The 25169-nt window shown below is 44.4% G+C and overlaps 1 protein-coding gene across 4 annotated transcripts in view; it reads left to right on the plus strand.

Moving 5' to 3' along the window:
- The window catches only part of SLC37A4 (solute carrier family 37 member 4), a 121534-nt gene that overhangs the window by 91523 nt on the left and 4842 nt on the right, over positions 1-25169 (plus strand). For 2 of the 4 annotated variants that reach the window (XM_078682209.1, XM_078682208.1), the window contains exons 5-8: positions 2417-2575; positions 4065-4150; positions 23848-23961; positions 24779-24844. In XM_078682209.1, coding sequence (XP_078538335.1) covers positions 2417-2575; positions 4065-4150; positions 23848-23961; positions 24779-24844 — 425 coding nt within the window. The remainder of the gene's footprint in view (positions 1-2416; positions 2576-4064; positions 4151-23847; positions 23962-24778; positions 24845-25169) is intronic. The other 2 variants (XM_078682210.1, XM_078682211.1) reach the window with 1 other exon arrangement.

Raw genomic sequence — 25169 nt, forward strand, 5'->3', positions numbered from 1 at the left:
TAACCAAACCACTCTTTCCCCTGTGAGTAACAGAACCAGCTTTACACATCTGCAGTCACTGAGTAATATATGCCAATCTGTCTACTCCTGCTGGCTAAGCTTATGTTCGAAGTGTTACACTCCTGGTCCTTGTGTTTCGGAAGGGCACCCAGGAGACTGCTCTCTGCATGTGTGTTGGACTAGAGTAGAAATCCATATTCGAGTGGATAGCCTATCTGTAGCTTGCTGCTGAGTACATTTCATCCTGGGCCTAGTGGCCATTTGATGCTAGCATAAAGCACGAGTCTCGGCCATAACCTTCCTTAGATGATCCGAATTCACAAGCAAGCCTGAAACCAGGCCTCTTTATACCTCATCTCAAAGGGCAAGTTTACCCAGTTTTGGACTTCCCACCTCTTTTTTGTTTGAGTTCTGCTGTGCTGACATGGCGCCCACCCACATCTGTTGAGGGCCTTTTGTTTTTTTGCTGACCTGTGATTTCTGTGGACTTTGCCCGGCGCACAGAGACTGGTTAATTAGTGCCAGGTCTGTTTGCCATGAAGAGGTGCCTTCCCGCGGCTAGTGACAATACAGGCTTTGACACGTGCCTTGTGTAGGTAGCAGACAGTAGCTTCGAATCACTAAATGCCTGCTAGTGAATCAGCTCAAAGGAGGCCTTTCAATCTGATTTCACAGCAAAACCACTCCCAGTGTGATTTACTTTACTGCAGTGAAACAAGCGGTTTCTCAGCAGTAAAACGTGTATGGGTGAAAACGATACAATTTCATTAAAACAGTTTCCAGTACAGTTGAATTAACTGCTGTAAATCCTCTCTTGCTGTAATTAATTTCACTGCACTAAAACTGCTGTTGGCTTAATTTACTTCACTGTGGCAGAACAGCTTCCTGCGTGAATTTTGCTTCGGGGTCAAGCAGCTCGTGTTATGATTGATTTCACTGAATGTGTTTGCCACACTGTAGTGCCTTTTCCTTTGAGCCCTATTTACCTTCACGCGTACACATTTTTCTGTAGGTCAAAACTCACCAGCAGGGCTGGGAGCCACAGAAGGCAGGGATCCACTAAGTTTGATACCTTCTTCGGTAAACCCTGACATAGTTTTGTTTTATTTTTGCGGAAAAAGTAGAGCCAGACAAGCCAGGATACCTTGCTTGCCAAAGGTGCTCCTTTTTTGGGTTGCATTGGGCAATCGTCCTGATCCTCTGAAGGTGATACAGTTTCAAAGTCCAGATTTTAGAATTCGCAGAAAAGGTTTTGCATTTTTTATGGTGTTCCAAATGTTCTGAAATTGTATTGACTGATCCTTGGACATTAGACCCTAGGTTTTAGGTGGAAGAGAGGCGTTTCTCATTCTTCGGTCAAATCAATTGGCAAGTTTCCAGTTCCATTTAGTCCTCTTTGTTTTTCAAACAATGTTTGTTATAATTTTCTCTCTGTGAAGCATCAGGACATCAGTTTCGCTGACGCTGATAGAATTTATAGTGAAAGATTCAAAGGAACGTTGGCGCTCCTCAGTCCCTTCCCAGGCAGGCATGAATTAATCCAGCATAAGACTTAATTGGTTGAATTGTCAGAACAAATCATATCAGAATTCCTGCACAATGTCTAGTCCCCTTCTTTTATTACGTGATCCAGTTGATGAGACGCATTAAGCAAACCTATCCCACAAGGTAATATTTACCAGTTTTTCACGATGGCGAAAAGGATCAGGATTTCCTCTTTTTGATCTCTGGCTCCTTTAAGAATCCACTCCTTCATAATTAAAGTGAATCACAAGCTTTGTTGAGCCAAAGATGTTACTATGTTTAGCCACTGATCAGAAACATCAGCAGCCCAGGTACATAAATGTAAAAAAAATCAATCCAATGGCACACATGGAAACCATGGATTTTCCTACAGTGCACTACAACTACTGTTTGGTCTCTCCAAACGACAGAAACCCACACACTTATAAAACAGTCTGTAAAACACTGAGCAATGCATAGTCGCACAGAGCAAATCTCATATTGAGCCTATACAGTGGATTTGCTTAAAAAATAAAGTACATTATTTGAAGTGTGACAAGAAACATTCTCAGCACTATGGGCACCATATATGTATCTATGTTTAGATTAAGGTGCTGGGGGCTAGTAATCTTTTTCCTGTGTGCCGGCAGGTACATTGAGCTGGGTTACTATTGGTAGGTTGCCGTACCCATTCCCTCATAAGTGAGTTTTAACATGTGGAGTCATTCAACTTTTTGGCTTCTGACACATGTTTCAGTCGTTTGGGGAGAGCAGCAAATACACGTATGTTTAGTTTTTAAAGTGGTGATTTTTGTTGCATAAGTTAATCATTGTGAGTGTGTGGTTAGCGTTAATGGATCAATAAATGTGCGCTGTGAGAATGACTTTCATTACTGACCTTCTCCCCCTGCAGACTCTTCAGGTGACCAGAGCACATTGAAAGAATTCCTGCTGTCACCGTATCTATGGCTGCTCTGCTGGGGCTACCTGGTGGTCTTCGGGGCAAAGACATGCTGCACAGACTGGGGGCAGCTCTTCCTGATACAGGACAAAGAACAGTCTGCGCTCATGGGTGAGATGGTGAGGTGGGAGGGTGGCGGTTACTCTCATTTGGTTCCTTAAACACCTCCCCAACCAGCTTTCTGTTTTTTTCTAATAGCTGCCTCCATCTCTCCTTTTCTCACTTTCTTGCTTTCATGCACACATCCGGTGGTCAGTTTTAATGGAGTAGGGTTCATACGTGTATTGTTCTCAGTGTATTCGACAATGAAGCCTTTACAAGACAGCCACCGTGAAGAGTTCTTTCAAGATATACTCAAGGACTGGTACTTAGAAGACTGGCTCTAAGATATGCTCAAATTCTGTCACTTTGAAGGTGCCCACAGATGCCAGCTGAGACTTGCTATTGGGATGTATGCACAGAGGCAAGCTTTTCAGAGAGGGTGTCCACCGAGATTGACTTTCAGTGACCAGAGACTGATGTAACACAGAATCTGAATGCGGGCCTAGCACAGCATCTGAGAGGAGTGTAGAACAATACAAGCTCCAAGTAGGTACTGAAGAACCCATGATGTGAACTGTGTTTGGTATAATAGATGATCGGAGTGGAGCCTGGGAATATACTAGGTCCAAGTGGGGATTGGAAGATCCCAGTAGACATGTGGAGAGTTATAGAGCCAACCCACTCACTAGAGTTTGTTAGGACCTAAGCTGCCTGTGACATCTGAGTGGAATCCTGCAGAATCTCAACTATGAGTGGCGGCCTGTTAGGACACAAGATCTTAGGGGAGTTTAGAAGTGCCCAAGAGTTGCGTGTTGTCTGGAAATACCTAAGATCTGAACTTCATGTCACAAAATGAAGACTACCAAATGAAGTATTCAATTTGTGCCTCATTGTGAAGAAACAAACATTCTTAACCAGATTTAAAACCTCTATAGTAAAGAGGCAGTGCGTTATCACCTGTAAAATAAAGATCTTCGGAGGCAAAGTCCAACCTACTTTCAGAAACTGCCTGATGCGCCACCCTCATACCAGAAACCTCGTATCTAGCCACTCCTCTGCAGCTTGCCAGGCCTACCTCGAACAGCCCACGCCTGTATCTTAGAAATACTTCTTTTACCAACATGTTGTTGTCCTTTCTTTAACCTTCTAGGACTCATATACAATTAATAAATATGCCACACTGAAACTACAAGTTCGAATCCTGCTGCACAATCCAGTGCATTACAAAAAATAATAACAGATACAGTTATTACTTAGGTGATACCATTCTACCAAAAGGCTCTCTGGGGAGGAACTTCGAATGGGGACACAAAATGGAATACCTTTAGAATCCCATTTTCTTCTCCTCAGACACATTCATGGTGCTATGGCTACTTCCCATTTTACTTGATACCTGACTTTTGTTGCAATCTCGACTTGTTATTGTTAATAAGCACTTGTTTTCTATATAATACTAATACTGCTGGTGCGTGCATCGTGTACCCCTTTCTTGAATAAAGCATGGTGAGATACAGCTGCTGTATCATCCAACAGTAACACGCTTCCCTTTCTATCCCAGGCAGTTCTTACATGAGTGCCCTGGAGGTCGGTGGTCTTGTGGGCAGCATTGCAGCTGGGTTCCTCTCAGACAGGGCAGTGGCGCGGGTAAGTGTGTATTTTGGTTGCGTTGTCACCTTAGGGAACTTCCATCCGGGTTTACACAATATTGTTTGTCCCAACTGCGTATATTTTGAATTGTTATTCACAGATAAATTGCAGTCGCAAATTGACCTGAAGAAGGTTGACTAGCTCCAGTGCTCGACCACACAGACGCACTCCTTTTTCGGTCTTGCCTATAGACCACTTTAGCTTTGTCTTAAACTTCATGTTACTAATCCTTTATACAGTGTATACATCTAAGCAGTCGCTCAGAGAAAGTGGACTTTGGGTCAGACCACTTTTCATGTACTTTTCAGAATTTGCCTTTTTGCATGGGCTGTCCATCGAATCAATTTCATTTTGTGGACAGTTGCATTGCCTCATTAATGTAAGAAGTAGACCTACACTTTGTTCCCTCCTCAATCCCTGTCCTGTGATCCCCATCTCGTCATCATCTTTTCCTCTCCACCTTCTCTTTCGCCCTTCACCTACACCAATGTTAGTACCCCACCCCTTGCATTGTTCACGCTGGCCGCTGCTTCATAGCCAGAGTGCCTAGCTGGCATCTTTTAGCCCCTACTCCTCCTTAGGCCACCGATGGAGAAACAAAGCATCCGACTGACACATTTCAGTCCTCCTACCTCTCCCTGTGCTCGCGTGGGCAGCTTCGGTAGAAGCAGAGTGTCCAACAGGCAACCTTTAGCCTATCTGGCCCCTCTGTCACTGTCTATACTTTCTCTCTCTCCATGGTTCCCTGTCCAACACTTTCCATCTGCTGATGCGTATGGATGGCAATCTTGGATTGATTTCTGTCATACTTTATGGGCAAAACATTCCAAGATTGCAGCTGCTGCATGCACATGCTTGCCCACACACAGACGGCAATCTTTGAATGGCTTTTTACATAAAGTGTGCCAAAGCAAACAAAGGTTGCAAAGTGGCAACCAGTCGGTTTTGCCAGTGTTTGATACTGGTTTTTAAAGTGAATGGATTTTTAGCATTTGTTTAGCAAGGTGGTCCAACAAACTGTTATTTATTTAGAGATATATATATATATATATATATATATATATATATATATATATATATATATATATATATATATATATATATATATATATATATGTGTGTCAAAGGACTCCATCCATCATGCTCCTACTCCACAACGGCAGCAAAAATAACGCCAGAGCGAAACCGCAAATAAGTGCAAATTTTCAGTGCTTTATTCGTGATCTAAATTCCAGCCAGCAACTGTCATGACGCGTTTCGCCTCTCGAAGAGGCTTGATCACATGATGTGTCAATGACACAAATGAGGGTATATATAGTGTGGAATCCACTTAACCCAACAGCAGCTGTGTGACATATTCAAACAGTAGACATAATAGAAATACTGCCAAAAATGTTAGCAGCAAGCAGCATATTCAGGGCATAGTGCCCAAAGTAATGATAATATATACTTTTCAAATGCTAAGAAAAACGTATACTATATACAAATAGTTATGTAAAAAATAGACGATTGTTAAAAGCCATTTTTACATATTAAAAAACCAATTAAATAAGTCATATTTACAAGGCAATCCAAAATTTCATATAACTTAATATTTACATTGATTTTACCAGAATAATGCAAAGCCCGGTGAGGATAATGGGAGGAGTGGATAATCTTGAATGAAACAATATCCTACCTCGCAATCCCAAAACCCCACCATTAGCCTAAAACTGTTCTAATCTAAAGATCCTAGTCTCTGAATGTTGGCTAGGATTAGTGCAAAGCTGTTGGATATTTTAATATCCCCCATAGGAGTACTGGGAAAGCCACCCAACGTGAATGGAATGTGAATGTGGTTTAAAAATAATTACCTTGGGGAAACAAACACTCTAGGTATGTCATCTTGACTCTATCTGGTCCCAGATATGTGAGTCACAGACCACGAGTTGATAAACTAACATGTAGGCTGTCAATTTATTGAAGATATTGTTATAGATTTTGTTATAGGCAGGTGTACATATCCTCACTGGCATTGAGGCCTCCCGGGTTCTTACTGTTAAACTCCAGGATATATCTTGTCTCCAGTAGTCGTAATTTCGCATCCCTATTGCCTCCCCTCTTGAGGGGCGGGATTGTGTCGACCAGATAGTATGTTAATCCATCAGAGTTGCTGTTATGGGTCGATTCGAAATGCCGTGCTACTGGATAAGATGGATCTTTTCCTGAGATGGCTCGAAGATGCTGCAAGATCCGTTTGTGGGCGGGCAGACGAGTGCTGCCCACATAGCAAAGCCCACATGGACATTGCAGCACATGTGTGTGTGTATATATATATATATATATATATATATATATATATATATATATATATATATATATATATAGTTTTCACCAGGCACAACGCATGTTGTGCCAATGCACTCCAATCCAGTCCTTTAAATTACCGCTTCAAACACTAGCGTGTACTCAAGAAAGATATACATTCAATCATTCCAGCATGATATTACGAAATATGGAACAAACCCAACGCGTTTCGGCGACACACTCGCCTTGGTCACGGGTGGTTTTGCGCTTCAACTGGACGTTTAAATAAAGTTACAAATGCATAACATAACCATGTGACTTCCACAGTGAAAACATAAACAATATCTATCTATATATATATATATATATATATATATATATATCTCAGTAAAAATACATATACATACATACATATATATGCAGTCAAAATAAACGTGACTAAATAGCACATTATGGCCAACAAGCCTACCAATAAACACAGTTTCACTCATTTATTACTACAGCTCACAGGTTTAATTCCTTATTACCAGTTTAAGTGCATTTGATGTGAGAAAATTGTTTATTGCCTCAAATTCAATTTATTTAACCGAAGAAAAAAACTGAGAAAGTACACAAATATCATATATAGTACAAGTCAATCTTAGGGCCAGGATCGAACCACCACTATTTACGGAGGTGCTCAAGTTATATTACATTTTGGGTGGTGAGCAAATTATAGCTTCAAGGTATAACTTTAGAATTCTACTATTTGTGTAGTTTGTTTGTTTTGTATACAAATAAATAATTAAGCTTTCCTAGCTATACCTTCTCTTCAAACGTTTATGTAAATTGAATTTGTAATTTTTTTTGGGGGAAGAATAGTTTTTGATCATATAATGTTTTGTACTTTGGTATGACTTATTTTATATACCGTTTTTTTCTTTACATTTGAATAGTACCATGGTAATAATTGTGGAGTAGCATGGCGTACGGTGCTGTGGAGTGCTGCAGAGTGGCATTGAGTACAGTGGCATTGAGTGCAGTGGCATACGATAGAGTGGTGCATAGTAGATTGCAGTGGTGTGGCGTGGTGTGCAATGCATAGAGTAGAGTGGTGCAGAGTAGAGGAACGTGATGTTGGATGTAGTATTGTAGAGTGCAGAGCAAGGTGGAATACAGTGTCGTGGAGCAGAGTAGAGTGGCGTACAGTAGAGTGTTAATATGTGGCAGTGGTGCAGACTAGAATAGAGTGCGTAGAGTACAGTTGCATAGAGTAGAGTTGCCGGAGTAGCGTACGGTGGTGTGGAGTGGAGTAATGCAGGGTAGAGTACAGTGCAGTGGCATAGAGTACATGCCACTCTACTGTCACCACTCCACAACACTCTTGTGGAGGGGCGAGAGTAGTGTGGGTTGGAGTAGAGTAGAGTGGCATAGAGTGGCGTGTTGCAGACTAGAGAAGAGCAATGAGGAGTGGGGTAGAGTGAAGTGGTGTACAGTAAAGTGGCATTCTATGGAGTGGAGTGTGGTAGAGTGGCAGTGTATAGAGTCACGTTCCATATAGTAGAGTTACGTACAGGAGTGTGGTGCAGACTATAGTACAGAGCTGTGACGTGCAGTGGAGTAAAGTGGCTTGTAGTGGCGTAGAGTAGAGTGTGCTAGAGTGAAGTGGGATACCGTATAGTGGCATATAGCAGAGTGGCGTATAGTACAGTGGTAATGTGCTGCGTCGAGTGTGCTAGAGTGGCATGCAGTCTGTGGAGGGAAGTGACATAGAGTAGAGCACAGTGGCATGCAGTGGTGTGGAGTGAAGTAGCATAAAGTGGAGTAGAGTGGCGCAGAGTAGAGTCAGTTAGAATGAAGTGGGGTAGAGTAGAGTGGCGTACAGTCGAATAATGCAGAGAACAGTGGCATAGAGTGCAGAGTACAGTGCAATGGCATACAGTATAGTGGTGCAGAGTAGTGTACAGTGGCACAGAGTAGAGTGGCACGGAGTGCAGTAGTGCAGAGTACAGTGCAGTGGCATACAGGACAGTAGTATTAAAAATAATAATAATTTTAGTAGCATCACCGTACATCACAAACTTAAAAAAATATTTACATAAAAAAAAAAAAGAATTTTCCTTACCTCTACCTAATTTCCTAAAGTCTGTCATGTCTTCGTAGACATGACAAAAATAGTCTTAATGTAGATTTTATTATAGAAGACAGGACACACTCTAAGTGTGATGTAAATAATATGGCTGCCTTATAATATTGTGTTTTGTCATCACAATGTACTGAGGTATACTGCAAAATTACTTCTAGGTTTATGTCCCTTATTGTTACAAAACCAGTGAACCAATTTTCATGAAATAGCAAAAAGGATCTTTTCCATTTGACATGTCTAACAATGTAGGTTGTGCCACAGAATACAGTATGAACTTGTTACATCTTAAACCCTACTCAGCATCATGCAGTTCTTACAAGCAATCATAACAAAATTACTTACTATTAACCAGAAGTATAGTGTTCTACTTTCCAAAAGGTGTAGAGTGGGGAATTGTCAACTTGGCCTTAGAGAAGGGGGGGCATGGCCATGCGCTGATGGAGTAAGGCCGAGCATCAAGTGCTGCCAGTTGGCTCTATCCAGCATCATCTTGATCGGCTTCTCGGCCAAGGGAGCACCTAAAGGATAGAGGGGGACTTCCCTTCGTCTCTGGTGCACGGTAGGGTTAATTCTGTGGCCTCCACTGCTCCAGATCAGAACTTTGCAGAAGGAGCCGGCAGCCTAATGCACATGCTGCCAAGATGGAGGAAGTATGGTGTTGAAAGGGCCCGAGTGCTGGCGCCGGAGGGCTGAGAGTATGGCACTCCTGGGCAGCGGGACCTTGTGAGGAGTAGCACACAGCTGCAGGAGTCCCGCAGAGGAAGAGGGACGACCACGGGTTATGGGTGCAGCGAAGGAAGCAGAGTCCCCGGGGGAGCCTGACATGGGTCACGGGGTTCCTCTGCCACAGTGAGGATATCCGTGAAGGGCCTAGAGTAATCCATGTAACTCCAAGGGGCCTCCACTAGCTATATCTGAACTTTTGAGAGACAACACCCTATCCCCCCCCCCCCAATAGGGGGCCTTCAGTGGCTGCCAGGCTCCTGGATTTGATTAACTTTAATTGAGAACTATCATGGGTAAAATTTCCAAAAAGAAAGACATGGGCCCCCAGGCGCAGCCCTCATTGGGGTCCAGTGATGTCGAGGGGGACTTCCAAGGGGCTATCTTGGATGCCATATTGCAGGCGATCACTGACACCCGGTAAGCTTTACAGACAAAGATGAACATGATTGTGGCGGATATGGGGATCCTTAGAGATGATCACTGGTGCCTGGAAGAGCAGGTCATGACTTTTCCGCTCACGGAGTTTTCACAGTTTTTCCCACTCTGTGCACCGCGTAGAGCGCGGAATTTTTTCTCGCGGCCGGGTTGGCAATCTCAAGTGAGAAAAATCATACGCTAGACCACCTCCGTCGAGATTTCTCGATGCAGGCGTCCGCGACAGGTGGCTACCACTCACATTGAGAAACCTGCCGCTAGCGTTGAGGAAGCTGCCACTCGAGTACAACATCTACTCGAGCCACAGAAAGAAGCTGCTCCCTCCTGCGCTGCGTGTGGTGCCATTCAAGCTGAATTTACAGCACAGGACAAACTCATGGTGCTACAAATCAGCGGGAGCAGCGCGGCTTACTTCACTCCACCACTTGCGGAACTCCACGGAGCGCGGCACACTTTTTTGGCACTTCGCGGAGTTCAGTGAAACAAAAGTCCGCTCAGGCCTAGTTATGACCACAGAACGAACTCAATAGATTTATCCCTGGAGATGGAATCCTTGAGGTAATGCCTTGCTTCCATGGAGGGCAGGGTCAAGACTTTGGAACATAGGTCCGAGGACGCTGAAAAAAGGGCCTGGAGGAACAATATTCTTCGTGATTGGCCTGCCTGAATGAGCTGAGGGGCCTAACATGTTCTCCTCTTATAAAAAATGCTTAGGGAAGATGTGGCACCTGAAGGTCTTTACCCTTTCTTTCTTTGCCCAGGGAAGAGGACACAGAGTTCCAGCAAAGCCACCACCACCTTGCATGGTGCCTCGACCCGTGGTGGTGGCCAAGCTACTTTATTGTAAAGACTGGGACCATGTACTGCACCAGGCTAGATTGCATGGGGACCTGAAAGTGGAGAACTCTAGGGTCAGGATTTTTCCAGACTTTACAAGAGAGGTCCAGAAACAGAAGAGCACATTCCTGGAAAGTAAGAGGCGCCTCTGCCAGATGGCAATTCAGCATGCGATGTGGTTTCCTGCCTGGCTGCGGGTGGTTAACACGGACAGGGTGACATTTTTATACTGGCTGCAGGAAGTGTGGGAATGGCTAGACCAGCACCTGCCCTCTGCCAATCGCCCGGCTCTCTCAGGACGCAATCCCTCTCAGAACAAATCAAGGTGACGTGTGCGGAGTCTCAACATAGCAGTCACATCTAGATTTGAGGCCCAGCATGAAGAGTTGAGAGCGGAGGAGGTGGTGGCAACGATGAGTGTTCCAGGAGCGATCCCCCAATCGACAGTGGAGGAAGATCGAACTAGGGATTCTGAATCTGATCATGGAACTGTCCCTACGATGGGCTCCAACACTTTATTATTGCTGATGATGCCCCGTGCGGCTGCTGATCTTCTTTGACTGGGGGTACATCCAGGTCGGCTGAGTACTGTTCCCGTGTGAGATGTATTGGACAAATAAAGACACTGGGGCCCTGGGGTACAGCCCTCTCAGCTGTGTACACATGCTGAGTACAATGAGCTGGCTGGAGTAGTGTCTGACTGGGAAGCCCACACGGTGATGCACACCCCAGTAAGTGTTTCATGTATGTCGCACATGCGTGTGGCTGCTGTTTTGAGACTAATGGATGGGGGGATGTTACCTTCTTATCCTGGGTTAGGGAGCTGCGTTTATTATTTTCGTTCCAGCTGTGTCCTTGGGAAGATACTAGGTTGGCCCTCGATCTGGGATAGCATGAATCAGAGTGGGGGCTGCTGTAATACATGGCTGCAGAGGTAGGAGATGATGACTCTCTTATGGCAACCTTGAAATAAAAGTTTCTGTCCTTGAATGTTTGGGGGCTGAACAACATATCTATTTATTTTATTTATTTATTTTTGCATTTGTAATGCGCACAGATACCCACAAAGGGTTTCCCGGCGCCATGGTTAAGACAACAAGGCACAGAAAGCAACTGCTGACAACACATTGACCGCTATTTGTTTAAACAGTTATTTATTAAACAGCCAAGTTTTAACTTGTTTCCTAAAACTGGCATAATTCTCCTCTTTGCGCAAGGCTAAAGGAAGGGAGTTCCAAAGAACTGGTCCCAGGTGGGAAAAAGATTTACCTCCCATTCGGGCCAGTTTAAATCTGGGTACCGTGAAGGTTGCTCCATTTAAAGAGCGGAGATTCCGTACAGGTACATGGGGTCTAACCAGTTTCTGCAGATACCGTGGTGCGGTTCCCGCTCTGATCTTGAACATGTAGGTCAAGGCCTTAAACCGGACCCGGTTCTCAACTTTCAACCAGTGTAGGTCTCTAAGGTGACTCGAGATCCTTGCTGTCCTAGGGATCTTACACAACAGCCTGGCTGCGGAGTTCTGGACCAGCTGTAACCGCCTGGTTACAGCTAAGTTGGAGCCCAGGTATAGAATGTTACCGTAGTCAAGCCTAGATGTTATTAGCGCATTGACTACGGTCTTCTGGGTATCCACAGGCAGCATCCAGATAATCTTCCACAACCATTTAATAATCGTGAAACAAATACCAGCCACTTTATTAGCCTGTTGTTTCATCGATAAAGAATCATCGATGCACACCCCTAAGTTTCTAACCTGGGTAGCTGGGCTGGGGAAAGCGCCCAGGGATGGCGGCCAGTGTCTCTCCTGCCACAGATCACGATTTTTTCCCAGGAGAAGAATCTCCGTCTTCTCCCCGTTGAGCTTCAGCTGGTTTGTTGACATCCAGCTGAAGACCTCCTGAAGACCAAGTTTCAGAGCTGAAGGGGATGAAGACTCTGAGTTGGTGAGGGAAAAAATAATCTGTGAGTCATCCGCATAGGTCATGAGTTCAAGACCTACCCGCTCTGCTAAATCAGCGAGGGGGCGGAGATAAAGATTGAAAAATATTGGGCTTAGAATTGAGCCCTGGGGCACGCCATGGGATGACGGAAAAATATCCGACTGGGCATGTGAGGACGAGATCTGAAACGTCCGGTTGCTCAGATAAGATCTAATCCAGTCCAATGCGGTCCCTCCGACACCATCCCCACTCAGCCTGGCAAGCAGTCTGTTGTGCGAGATGGTGTCGAAAGCCGCGCTCAAATCGAGCAGGACGAGAGCAACCGTTTGTCCGTCGTCCAAAAGTCCCCTGATCTTCTCCGTGACTCCCAGGAGGGCAGATTCGGTGGAATGGCCTGCCCTGAAGCCCGACTGGGAATAGTGGAGCAAGTTGTTGTTCTCCGTGTACGATGAGAGCACGCCATGGATATGCTTCTCTAAACTTTTTGAGAAAGCAGGCAGCAGAGATATTGGGCGGTAGTTTGCAAGAACCTCTGGGTCAGCCAGTAGACTGTAGAAGGTATTTACTTACCTTAAGAGAAGGGGAGGGGGGTCCGTTTGTCCCTGTTGTAAGAAACACATCTCACTGCTAAAAAAGGGATTGATATTCCACAGGTGCAGCCAAACTTATTGCACCACATATTCAGCCTTTGAGCTGGCGTTCTTAGCTGGGTGTGCCCTGGGGTCTCTTTTAGAAAACATGGAACTTGTGGACCCGGCAGGATGCTACGTGGTGATGACCGAGAGATTGGCCAGGCGGGACCTGGCGATGGTTAACGTCTATGTCCTGAATATAGACCAGATGGGCTTTCTGGAGGAACTGTCTCGGGTTTTGGCGTCCTTTCTGGTCAACTCCATCCTGATTGGGGGAGGCTTCAACTGTATTGCTGATCCCCACATGGGATAGGTTGCTGGGACTCACCGGTTATCAGAGTGGCTTGTAAGTTTGGGGGTTGGCAACTACAATGGGGCCTGGTGAAAACGTGGAACCGCACTCCCCTAACAACTAGAGACGTTTATTTCTTTTTTAGCAACGAACACGTACGCCTCAACACTTTCCTTTGCTTTCCTGGGGTTCAAGAGGCAGTACACAATGTTGGATACTTAACAAGAACTCTCTCGAGTCATAATCTGGTGTTATTGTGTTTGAGTTGGGAATTAGCGCACCCCTACATACCTACGTGGAGAATATGGGTGGAGGCATCGTAGGACCCGGTCTTCCAAAACTTGATTCGGGAAAGTATTAGATAGTATGTTGAGATTAACAGAGATACGGTGTCCACGCCACAACTCGAATTGGACACTTTCAAGGTGGTGATCTGAGGGAGATTAACAACAGATGGGGTGAGGGTTCGGCGAAAGTTGCTACGGGAGGTGGAGGCCTGAGTGGCAGAGCTGAAGGATGTAGAACAAAGGCAACCTGGGAACCCAGAGCTGTAGCAAACACTGCTAGAGTCGAAGGAGCTCCTGGCGGTCCAGATAGAGAAACTCTGGTGTTTTAATCACCGAGAGTATATGACAGAGCGCATGCAGAACGTGACCAGTCCAGTTCACTGCTAGCTTGGCTGGCCAACCCCATTAAGAGAGGCTCCATGATTATAAAGTTAGAGACGGAATAGGGGAAGAGGCTGTATAGACAAGATATTAACGATAACTTTAGGGAGTATTACACCTCCTTTATACAAGTGCTCCTGCCCACTCTTTTTACAAGGTGGATGGCTTTTTTAATCCACTCCCCATGCTGACGCTCACGCAGGAGGAGTGAGCAAGGGACCCACGTCTGGGCATACCCATCCCACTTAGGGCAAAAAGTGTTACTGCAAACAAATGATGGACGGAATGCTGACAATACAAACATTCTCCCGCAGTCAAAAGATCTGGGTTAAATCTATCATTCTTTTGCCCACTACGGCTGGGTCCAAATCGGGGTGGCATTGTTTGCTGTAACACTTTTTGCCCTAAGTGGGATGGGTATGTGTAGAGATGACTCGTAAGCATGTAAGTTATAACTTCTTTATTGTGATAAATAATACTGACACCAAGGCACGTCTATCTGCCTCTCAAAGCAACTCACATAACTGTCATCCTGCCGGTGACCAGGTAGAACATCCTGACGTCACAATGCACCGGCAGGTCGCGCGTGCAATAAGCAGGACGCGCGTGCAATACATTTGCTAGGTGCGCTAGCTTAAGTAAACATAACACATCTCCCTTCCAATAACAACAAGGAGAACCATGGATACACGACTGAAGCTTATGGGAAAGGTAGGAAAACCACGGCTAATCACAGATGAAATCGTATAACTTAGCTGGAGGTTTGACCACTCTCCCATATCTGCTCACAGTGGGTTCATCCTCACAACTGACATCCTGAGACGTAACATCTTCATAAACAGAATCATCTGAATCAGAATTTGCATCGCTGTTGGTCTGATACCTGTACTCTTCCGATGTCTCTTTGCTCTGCCTACTACTACTGTCTTCCACCCATGAGGCATCAGAAGTGTTCTCACTCTCAGAAGATACTTCATTTGTACCTAAAGATACAATGTTAGTACCATCTGGACGAGACCCTTCAATATCTTCACGATCCAGAATCCAATCGTAGTCTTGAGAATAGGAAACTTCAAAATTTTCCGGAGTGAATTGAGAACAACCATACTTCTCCCATCTTTACACATAGATAAAGCAGAAAAATGCCAAGTTTTGCCATCACTCAAAAGAGCAGAATTACAAAACACTTTCTTAACCTCCATAGGTTGTGAGTAGTGATTTTTTCCCTTGCTAGTACCTCTGGTATTCTTCACCCTAACTTTGTCACCTGCTTTGATGACTACCTTTTTACAAGCATGCTTAGTGTCATAATATTTCTTACCAATGGTTTGTGACTTTCGTAAATTCCCTTGTATCTCCGCTGGAGACCAAAACTCTCTTTTGGGGGTAGCCCAACCTACGTTATCCTTGGTTATGGGGGTCCTCCCTCTCAAAAGTACAAAGGGACTGGTACCCGTTGATTCACAAGGTGTTACTCTGAATGACCAAAGATGTGTTGATAAGTTGTTTTCTCCATGACATGTCATTTTGATTAGCTAGTTGAATGATTCCTTTAATCACCCGATTGAACCTTTCTACAGCACCATTACCTGCTGGATGATAAACAGACGTGGTTTTGTGTTCTACCCCATGTTTCATCAGAAATTCTTTGAAAATTTTTGACGTGAATTGGGCCATTGTCAGACACGATGCAATTAGGGAGGCCCTCTCTTAGGAATAGCTTACGCAAAAACCCTACAACATTTTTTGCTTCTGCGTCTTGTACCACTTCCACCTCTGGCCATTTAGAGAAATGGTCTACCAGTACAATAAGATATAACAGTTCCCCCTGTTCTCGAATGGGTCCGCAGATGTCAATACCCAATCTAACCCAAGGCATGGTTGGACAAGAAAGGGGTTGAAGAGGTGGTCTCAGTGTGTGTTTGGATTTGTCAGAATTTTCCCAAGCTGTACAATTTCTTACACTTCTTTCAATTTCAATGTCATAACCTGGCCACCAGTATGAATTCCTGACTCTACTCTTGGTTTTTCCAATGCCAAGGTGTCCCTCGTGGCAAATATCTAGGAGTTTTGTGCGTAAGCCCTTAGGAGGATCAACCTTGCCATTTCTCAAAATCAGATCACCTTCAATTGACAACTCATCCTTAAGTTCCCAAAATGATCGTAATTGTACAGGAATTTTCTTCTTTTCTGGCCAACCCGCTCTTATATATTTTTTTACCTCAAGTAGTACATCATCCTCCTCCATTTTTTCTGACCACTCAGCACCAGAAATACATGGTATCTCTTCTACAATATTAGCTATGGAGAAAGTGTCAATGTCTGAAACCTGATCTTCATTGTTTGGTAAAGGTAAACGGCTTAAACAGTCCGCAACCTTGTTTTTCACACCAGGAAGATACTCAACCTCATAGTTATATTCTAACAATTTCATGGAAATGCGTGACAAACGGGGGGAAGCCACTTGAAGACCCTTGGTAGAAAGCACCTTTACTAGGGGTTTGTGATCACTTCTAAGGGTAATTTTGTAACCCCAGATGTATTGTCTAAAATGATTCAATCCCCATGCACATGCTTGTGCCTCTCTCTCAATCACAGAATACCTTCCTTCTGTGGGTGTGATTGAACGTGAGGCAAATGCAACCGTAACCTCCTTTCCTTCTCCGTTAACCTGTGAGAGCACAGCACCTAACCCCTTATTGCTTGCATCAGTGGTCACTATGCTTTTGAAAGAGGGGTTGAACCCTTGGAGAGATGGGGCATCGCAAATATCCTCTTTTATCCTGTTAAATGCTTCTTCACAAGTAGCAAATTTACTCTTCTGTTTGATAAGTTCTCTTAAATGCAAGGTTTTTGAAGAGAATTTTTTTACAAACTTAGCATAAAATTCAGAAAGGCATAGGAATGCTCTGACCTCTTCCTTGTTTTTGGGTGAGGGAGCTTCCCTAATAGCAGCTCTTTTTTTGGTTTTATGCCATTTCCATCAATTTCATGCCCCAAATAAGTGACGTTATTAGAAGCAAATTTGCACTTACGCAAATCCGCTGTAAGCCCATGATGTTCTAGCACCCCTAGGACTCTGTTTAGTTTAGCATCATGTTCACCTCTGGTGGTGCCTGTTACCATGATGTCATCCTGAAAAATTAGGAGATTTTTTTCCCCTTTAAAAAGTTCACTCATCAATCTCTGAAACATGGCCGCAGCAGAAGCCAGTCCAAATGGTACTCTCCTAAACCTGAAACACCCCAATGACGTTATAAATGTGGTAAGGCTCCTGCTTTTGGGATGTAAAGCCACTTGGTGGTAGATCAATGGTAGAGAACCATTTTGCACCATTCGTATAAGACAGCATTTCACTAATTTTTGGCAAAGGGAATTGATCCACCAGAATGTTCTTATTGAGATCGCGTAGATCAATACACAGACGGAGCTTGCCGTTGGGCTTCTTCACGATAACTAAAGGCGAAACCCACTCTGCTGATTCTACCGGCTCAATGATGCCCTCTTTTTGTAATCTTTTTAGTTCATTTTCCACCTCGCCAATGATTGAAAACGGTATGTTTCTTGACTTGTGTATACATGGCACAGCATCTCGTTTAAGTTTAATTTCGTGGACAAAGCCTTTAAGTTTCCCAATGTTCTCAGAAAACACCTTTGGATACCTTTTCTTGAAGAAGTTATTGCACTCTTCCTCTGTTTGTAGGAGAAGAACGGGATCCGGGCTGTTAGGATCCAGAATTATACCCAATTCTCCTTGGTCAATCCACCCTAACACGGAAGGACCCACCTTTGAGACATACAGTTTGCCTACCGTTTGGCGAGACTTAAACTGGAACTGTAGTTCTCTGTAACCCAACATTTCAATAGGATCATAATTAAACGATTTTGGGAAAATATCCGGGTTCTGTAACTTCTTCCCAATGACTGGAACAAATTTCTCCAACCATACCCCTTCGTTAACAATAGTATATGGTGAGCCTGAATCGGCAACAATGGAAATATCTACCCCACCAATGTTCATGTCACATACTGGTTTCTTCTTTTTGTTACCTCCATCTTCAACATTCAACACAAATAAATTCATATCCTCTTCATCAGAAGATGTAAAATCTTCTTTTTCATCAAGAACTACTGCTTTTACATTTCTTCCCCCTTTTTGTTTCTTGGGACACATGGCACTGAAATGTCCGACTATACCACAATTAGAACATTTTTGTCTTACAGCTGGACACGATTTGTCATTAGCCAAATGGTATCTACTACCACATCTAAAACATTTTCTATCATCTGAAAGTTTAGCTTTGTAGGTAATATCTCTTCTCTGTGCATAACTGGAACTAGGCTTACTATTTGCTTTCTTTGAACTAATGACTTTGGCCACCATAGATTTGTCCTCTGTAGAGGATTCTTCTTCCTGCAACACAGCCTTAGCACATCTTCCAGTTAATTCGGTACATTTAACTATTTCTACTACTTCCTCTAATGGTAATTCACCTTTTGCCCACGATTTCTCCTGGACATGCTTATTTGAGGACCTCATAACGACCTGGTCACGAACCAACTCATCATGTAATGCCCCAAATCTGCAAGTTAATGCTAAATTTTTCAACGCAGCAACGTAATCTTCTACAGATTCTTCTGGGGCTTGTCTGCGTTGAAAAAATTTGAATCTGTTAACAGAAATAGTGGGTTTGAAATACATGGTCAAATCTTCTAAAGCAACCGTGTACACATCACCTGTTCTAGGTTTCTTGTTGATGCGGTTGTAAATTTTCATAGCCGTAGCACCTAAACAATGAAGAAGAATTTTCTTTTTCTTCTCAGGGGTCAATTCCTCATCACCTTCAAAAGTGGATATATAATTTTCAAAGTATTCCCGCCACTCTTCCCATTTAAGTGCATCATCTCCTGTAGAGGGTATGAAAGGTAAGGGTGGAGATAAATTCCACACATTTCCTGAAGCCATGACTAACTAATCTGTAATTTCAAATCAGGACAGAACTTTTTAAAAGTAAGTATATTTTTTTCTTGTAAATTCCTTTATACCAAAATGTACAAATCTATATTTGAATTTTCTATTAAAAGTAATATCTAAATAGGTACTGTTCTAGCCTGTAAATTGTATCTCTCAGAAACTGTCATCCAGATACAGTGTATAATGTTTTCCAACCTTAGAGGATACACGTAGTATGACAGAACTAAATAGTTCTAAGGATCAAAAATCTATTAAATGGTGTGCGTGTCACCGCATCGAATAACACGCAAATTTCCCAACTATTTGCTTTGTTGTGCGTGTCACCGTTCTTTAAACACTCTCCAGATAAGCTTTAACTGCACTCGTACAAAACCCTTTGTTAACGAGGACTGGTGTGCGTATCACCGTAACTTGTGACAAGCACAAACTGAGCTTTCGATTCTCCCAAAATGGCCGCCCGACGTCGTTGAACGTATGCGTTCCACTGACGTCACAAAAGTTTCTGACTGGAAAGCCTCTCTTCAGAATTCGTCGTGTAGTTTAGTCAGAAAGGCGGCACACGCATCGAAGGCAAAACGAGGTCTCCCCCTCAGGAAACTGACAACCCCAAGCAGATGTCCTCCACAGCCACACGAAATGAAGAATCTCCACCAAATAGGAGGCACTGTTAACCACACTAGCGAAATCAGTCCAACAAGCTAATGGATGCGGGGGCAATTCCAGGCAATCACTTCAAAGTCAAGGGCTTAAATCAGCTGTTTCCTCACGGTGGCAATCACTCCAAGTACCGGAAAACTGCCAAAACCTTATTTCAAAACTCCCTCAGTCGCACCAGTAGGAGTGAACTACAGGACCCCGACAACGCGCAGGGCATACACAAACAGCCGGACACTTCCAAAACTCACCCGTTAGAAACGGTGAACGGAGCGACGTCCAGTATGCTGCCTCCAGGAATGCTCTTTCAATGAAAACAAATACTGTCGTTCTGCTGTTCCTTTCCGCAATGTCACTACCAGACACATTTCTTGCGAGGTTGAACAGCCATATTCCTGAAGATTCCGCTGAACTCCGTTTCTTTCTTGAGGAATAAAGATGAGATGGTAACCTCTTAGGCAGAATAAAACGTACCCAGAACTCAGAATAGAAGGCTTCTGGTGGGTTCTTCGTGGTGTCAGGAGTCCTGTTTCGTCGCCAGCTTGTAGAGATGACTCGTAAGCATGTAAGTTATAACTTCTTTATTGTGATAAATAATACTGACACCAAGGCACGTCTATCTGCTGTCAGCCTCTCAAAGCAACTCACATAACTGTCATCCAGCCGGTGACCAGGTAGAACATCCTGACGTCACAATGCACCGGCAGGTCGCGCGTGCAATAAGCAGGACGCGCGTGCAATACATTTACTAGGTGCGCTAGCTTAAGTAAACATAACAGTATGCTCAGACGTGGGTCCCTTGCTCACTGTGCCACTGGATTCAAGCTAGCCTGGCTGAGAAGGGTGATATACCCTGAAACCGGTCCCAGGATGCTTGTTTCCCGTCCAGGGAGGACCTGGCCTGGCAGTTCAGTCTGGACTGTTCCCATGAGGCACAGGGTCAAGACTGATTTGCCTATGGCTGGGTTCAAACTGGGGTGGCGTAGTGGGCAAAAGAACAACGGATTTAACCCAGATATTTTGACTGGGGGAGAATGTTTGCGTTGTCAGCATTCCGTCCATCATTTGTTTGATGTAGCTCCAATTCAAGTGTGTCATAGCTTAATTTTAAAGAGTGTTTTCGGAGGAGTAGGAGGTGGGAAGAGGCATACGCCAGGGATGCCAGTTGTCTCTGCTTCTCTTGACATTGGCCGTGGAACCCCTGGCATCCATTGCGAGGACTGGGCTCCCACATTAGGGGTTTGGGGGTCCGAGGCTCAATGCATCACACTGCTTTATATGCTGACAATCTGCTATTGTTCCTACATGATGCCGATACGGAGTTGGCCAGGGGAATGAGATTACTGGATCGTTTTGGAGCACAATCCGGCTTGGGCGTTAATTGGCAGAAGTCTAAGCTCTTCCCTGTGGGTGTGGACTTAAATCTGCCTGTGGCCCGAGGGCTTTGGTGTGGAGCCCACCTGCTTGCAATATCTGGGGGTAAAGATATACCATGATACTAGAGACCTGTTAGACGAGAATGTGGGGGTGAACCGTGAGAGGGCTGTCTGGTCCGTCTGGATTTGTGTAGCTTTCTGGAAGATGCTGCCTGTCTCGGTAGCTGGCCGATTTGCAATCATTAAATGGTGGCACTTCCCAGACTTCTGTATTTTTTGGACAGTCCTGCCTGGTGCCTCGCAATGTATTTAGGGAGCTAGATTAGCTCCCTATTGCCTTTTATCTGCGGATCGAGCCAACGAAGAGTGGCACTGGCTAAGTTACAATGCCCTGTTGTGGATGGAGGGTTTGCAGTTCTAGACCTTGAAGCTCACTTTTTGGCGGCACAGATGCAGTGGTTTACTCAGTGGATGCATAGTAGGCAGGACCCAGGACGGGAGATGGGGTCCTTTGTTCCCATGCTTCATCGGCTGTTCCAACTGCTTCCTGGCCTCCGGCGGCCTCTTCAGGGGTTCTGGTGAGCTCTAGATAATGAAACAGTGCTGGCTGAGATGTTTGCAAAAAAACACACAGGCGGCTTCCGTACTCCCCTAATATTCCATTACGGATACTAGAGGGGCTGCCCCACTGGGGGTAGGTGAGGGGACTGCCGGGGACTAATCAAGTGAATAGCTGCTGGCTTAACCCGGGTAGGGGATCTGTTCCGTGCAGATGTGTTGGGCCAAAATTCTGCAGGGATACTTTTTTGCTTCATAGATTGGTGACGGCGGCAGTTAGGAAGCACTGGAGGGTGGGACTGGCAGAGCCACCCACACATCAGAGCTGTCAATTCATATGTACGACCTCCAGCATTTATAAAGCAGTTTCCTGCTTTTAGAGAGCTCTCAGGGCTGATGCATTGAATCCCAGGATGGCCTCTGGTAGTGATGGGAGGAGAATTTGGAGGTTCGATCTCTGAGCGAGATTGGGTGAAAATATTGGAACAAATCCTGGAAGTGTCTAGAAACGCCTGATTTAAATTAATAAACGTATATGTCCTTCACAGGGCGTACCTTACTCCAGAAATAGTAAATAGATATTTCCATACAGCAGGAGCCACATGCCCTAGATACGGAGTAGTTGGGGCAAAAATAGAATATATTATATGGTGTGGTCCTGCCCTTTCCTGATGGAGTATTGGGAAGGGCCACATCCTGTATGACTGAAATTAACCAACGGGAAGTCCCTTGCTCACCGGGGTTATGCTTACTGAGTTGGTTCCCACACCCGGCTAAAAATAAGGCCATGAGCATGTTTATGGACCAGGCATTGATTCTGGCAAAATGGAAAATTACCGGAAACTGTAAAGCAACCAGGGGACCAGGGTAGAGGCTTGGCACAGAGAGCTAGAAAGGGTAGCATGCTATGAGTGGCATGCTGTTTCGTGAGGCCTAGTGTGGCTGTGATTCACTTGAGGTTGCACGGGCATGGGAGAATTTGGCTGATTGTAAGAAGGAGCCGGACCCTCCTTCTGCGATGACATCCCCCAGGGGTGTTGGGGCACAGGGGAAGGTGGGATCCAGAGGAATTGCCCTGCTAGAATATGTTCAACATAGACAGTTGTTTACGCTATATACAAGTTTTGGAATGAGACAATGCTGTTAATGATGCTCTGATAAGTGATGCGGGCAGGGAGGGGCATATTGGGTTGAATGTATTAATTAGTGGAAATAAGAATTGTAATGAGGAGACAATTCAGCAGATTTGGTTGTGTGGCTCATTAATGGATGTGTAGGTGTTCTAGACCAATACAATTCTGTTCACACAAAACACGTGGCCTGAGAGGTGTTTTGAGGTATGTTGTTAAACTACATAACCAAATGTTTAGTGGGGCAGAAGGAAGGGTGTCATTGTACTATAATGTCTGGCCAGCGTTATTTGTCTAATCTTTTGTAAACAAAAGAATAATAATAAATACATAAATAAATACAATGGTATTTTTTTTAAAAAGCAATGTCCTAGAACAAATAAAGTTTGAAGGGAGTAATGAATGATTAAGATGTGTATATCGTCTTCACCATCAACACAGAAAGTTCCAAAATGAAGCAAACAGGCTATGATTTGTTCTTTTTAGGGTGGATTATGTTCAAGACTATACTGTTTGCCCAGGCAGAATATTGCCTAGAAAATTTCTTGTTGTGATGGCAACGTCACTTGAGCGTTCTAGTAACTTGACTCCGGCAGCTGTCGCCTTTGCACTGCTTTGGTGATGCTGATGATTTCTGCAAATAAAGATTATTTCTGTTACACAAGTGCCTGTTTTCGTCATTACAATTTTATATAACTGCTGAACTCGAGCAGGCCACAAGGAATAGTGTTGATAGCCAATCATATTAGCTTCTTCCTACAGTTTTTGTCCGAGTCTGGTCTTCTGGTCTTTCTTCGAAGCATGAATGCCATGTGAATTGGGGTTACCACCAACCTATCTTAAAGTGTGCAGTTCAGGACAGAGTAGCAAGTCCTTGTCCATCTGCAGTATGGTACCTCTGAGAGATGGCAAGCCCATGCAACTCTGTAGTGTTTCACGAAGACATAAAAACACGGTGACATACTTTGCTACATAAGCTCAGAGGGTCAGTTCTAAATAGCAGTATTATGGCTGGAGGCCACGGCTGCAGTCTTACTTCCTCTCGTATGTATTGTAGGTGGGTCTGCGCAGCCACGGGAATCCTCGCCATGGGCTCTTGCTCTCCATGATGGCTGGGATGGCTGTCTCAATGTACCTCTTCCGGGTCACTGTCACCCCAGAGTCTTCGAAGGTAAGTGATATGCAGAAGCAGTGGTGTTTTGAGGCTTTTGGGTATGCTGAGAACCTGCATCCAAGGCTCACTGGTTGCCTACATTTGAAGTCACCACCTTGTTCTAGTATGTAGTTAAGCATTCATGTGTAGAGTTGCAAAGAAAATGTTGGAGCCGGTTTTCTTGTCAGTGTATTTGTTCTCTCACTTCTCCTTTAATGGTGCTGTATCGTGAATAACATTTAAATATTACGTGCTTCAACCAGCGAACTCGGCATACACACTGCGCAGCAAGATTACCTATGGCAAAACTGTGCCGTTCTTGCTTTCGAGCATACGCTGGAGAGGTCTCAAAGTTCTCATCGTCACCTAACCCAGACCTGAAAATAAACCTCTCTCCCCACGATACGCCATAGCTGGTTCAAGACACATGGGTTTGTTTCATTAAGTTCTTTGCAGTCGATAACTTTCCAGAGTTTCAATTCAGCCACTTCAGTTTTATCTCTAAAGCGTGCACCACACGATCACAGGACTTGGTTCACCCTCACTCTCCTGCACTAGCTACTGTAAAAAAAACATTCTGTACTGTGCTTTGTTGCTGTGGTTTGTGCGTTATGAGTCACTCGGATAGAACGGTGCACCTCAGCGGAGGAACAGGCAATGTTGGTGCACAAAACGGTAGATGCTCATTGGATGCACAAATTCAATCAAGTTATTGGGGCATGTCAGTGACTCTCCATTTAGTTACTAAGACTGTGGAGGTACATATGTCACCCTCTTCTCAAACTACTCTATGCCTCTTCCTTTCTTACCTTTTCTTTTCTTTGATGTTTCCTAGGGCGGAAGTCTCTGGACCTTTGCACTTCATCCTTTGGCTCTTCTCTTGGGACTAACAGAACAGGAGGTCTCAGGCTGGTCTTCATTCTTCTCTCTCTTGCTTGTACTGTACTGTGCTTTACTCTGTCATTGAATGGATCTGCACCTATCATGATCCTATCTGTCATTTCATTAGAACAGAGCTGCTTTTAAAGCATTGGTCTTGGTAAATCTATTGGCTTCAGTAGAACTAAAGATTAGGGGACATAGAACCCTTCCTAGAATGTCCAGTGTGTAAACTGGTCGGCAGAGAACTGCCTGACTTATTGCAGTTAGATAGCAGGTGAAGCATATTTTCCATTCATTGGCTGGCAGGTGCAGCATTTCTTTCATCCATTGGCTGGCAGGTGCAG

This window comes from Lissotriton helveticus, chromosome 3_1 (genome assembly GCF_964261635.1).
Source record: "Lissotriton helveticus chromosome 3_1, aLisHel1.1, whole genome shotgun sequence".
Classification (NCBI taxonomy): Eukaryota; Metazoa; Chordata; class Amphibia; order Caudata; family Salamandridae; genus Lissotriton; species Lissotriton helveticus.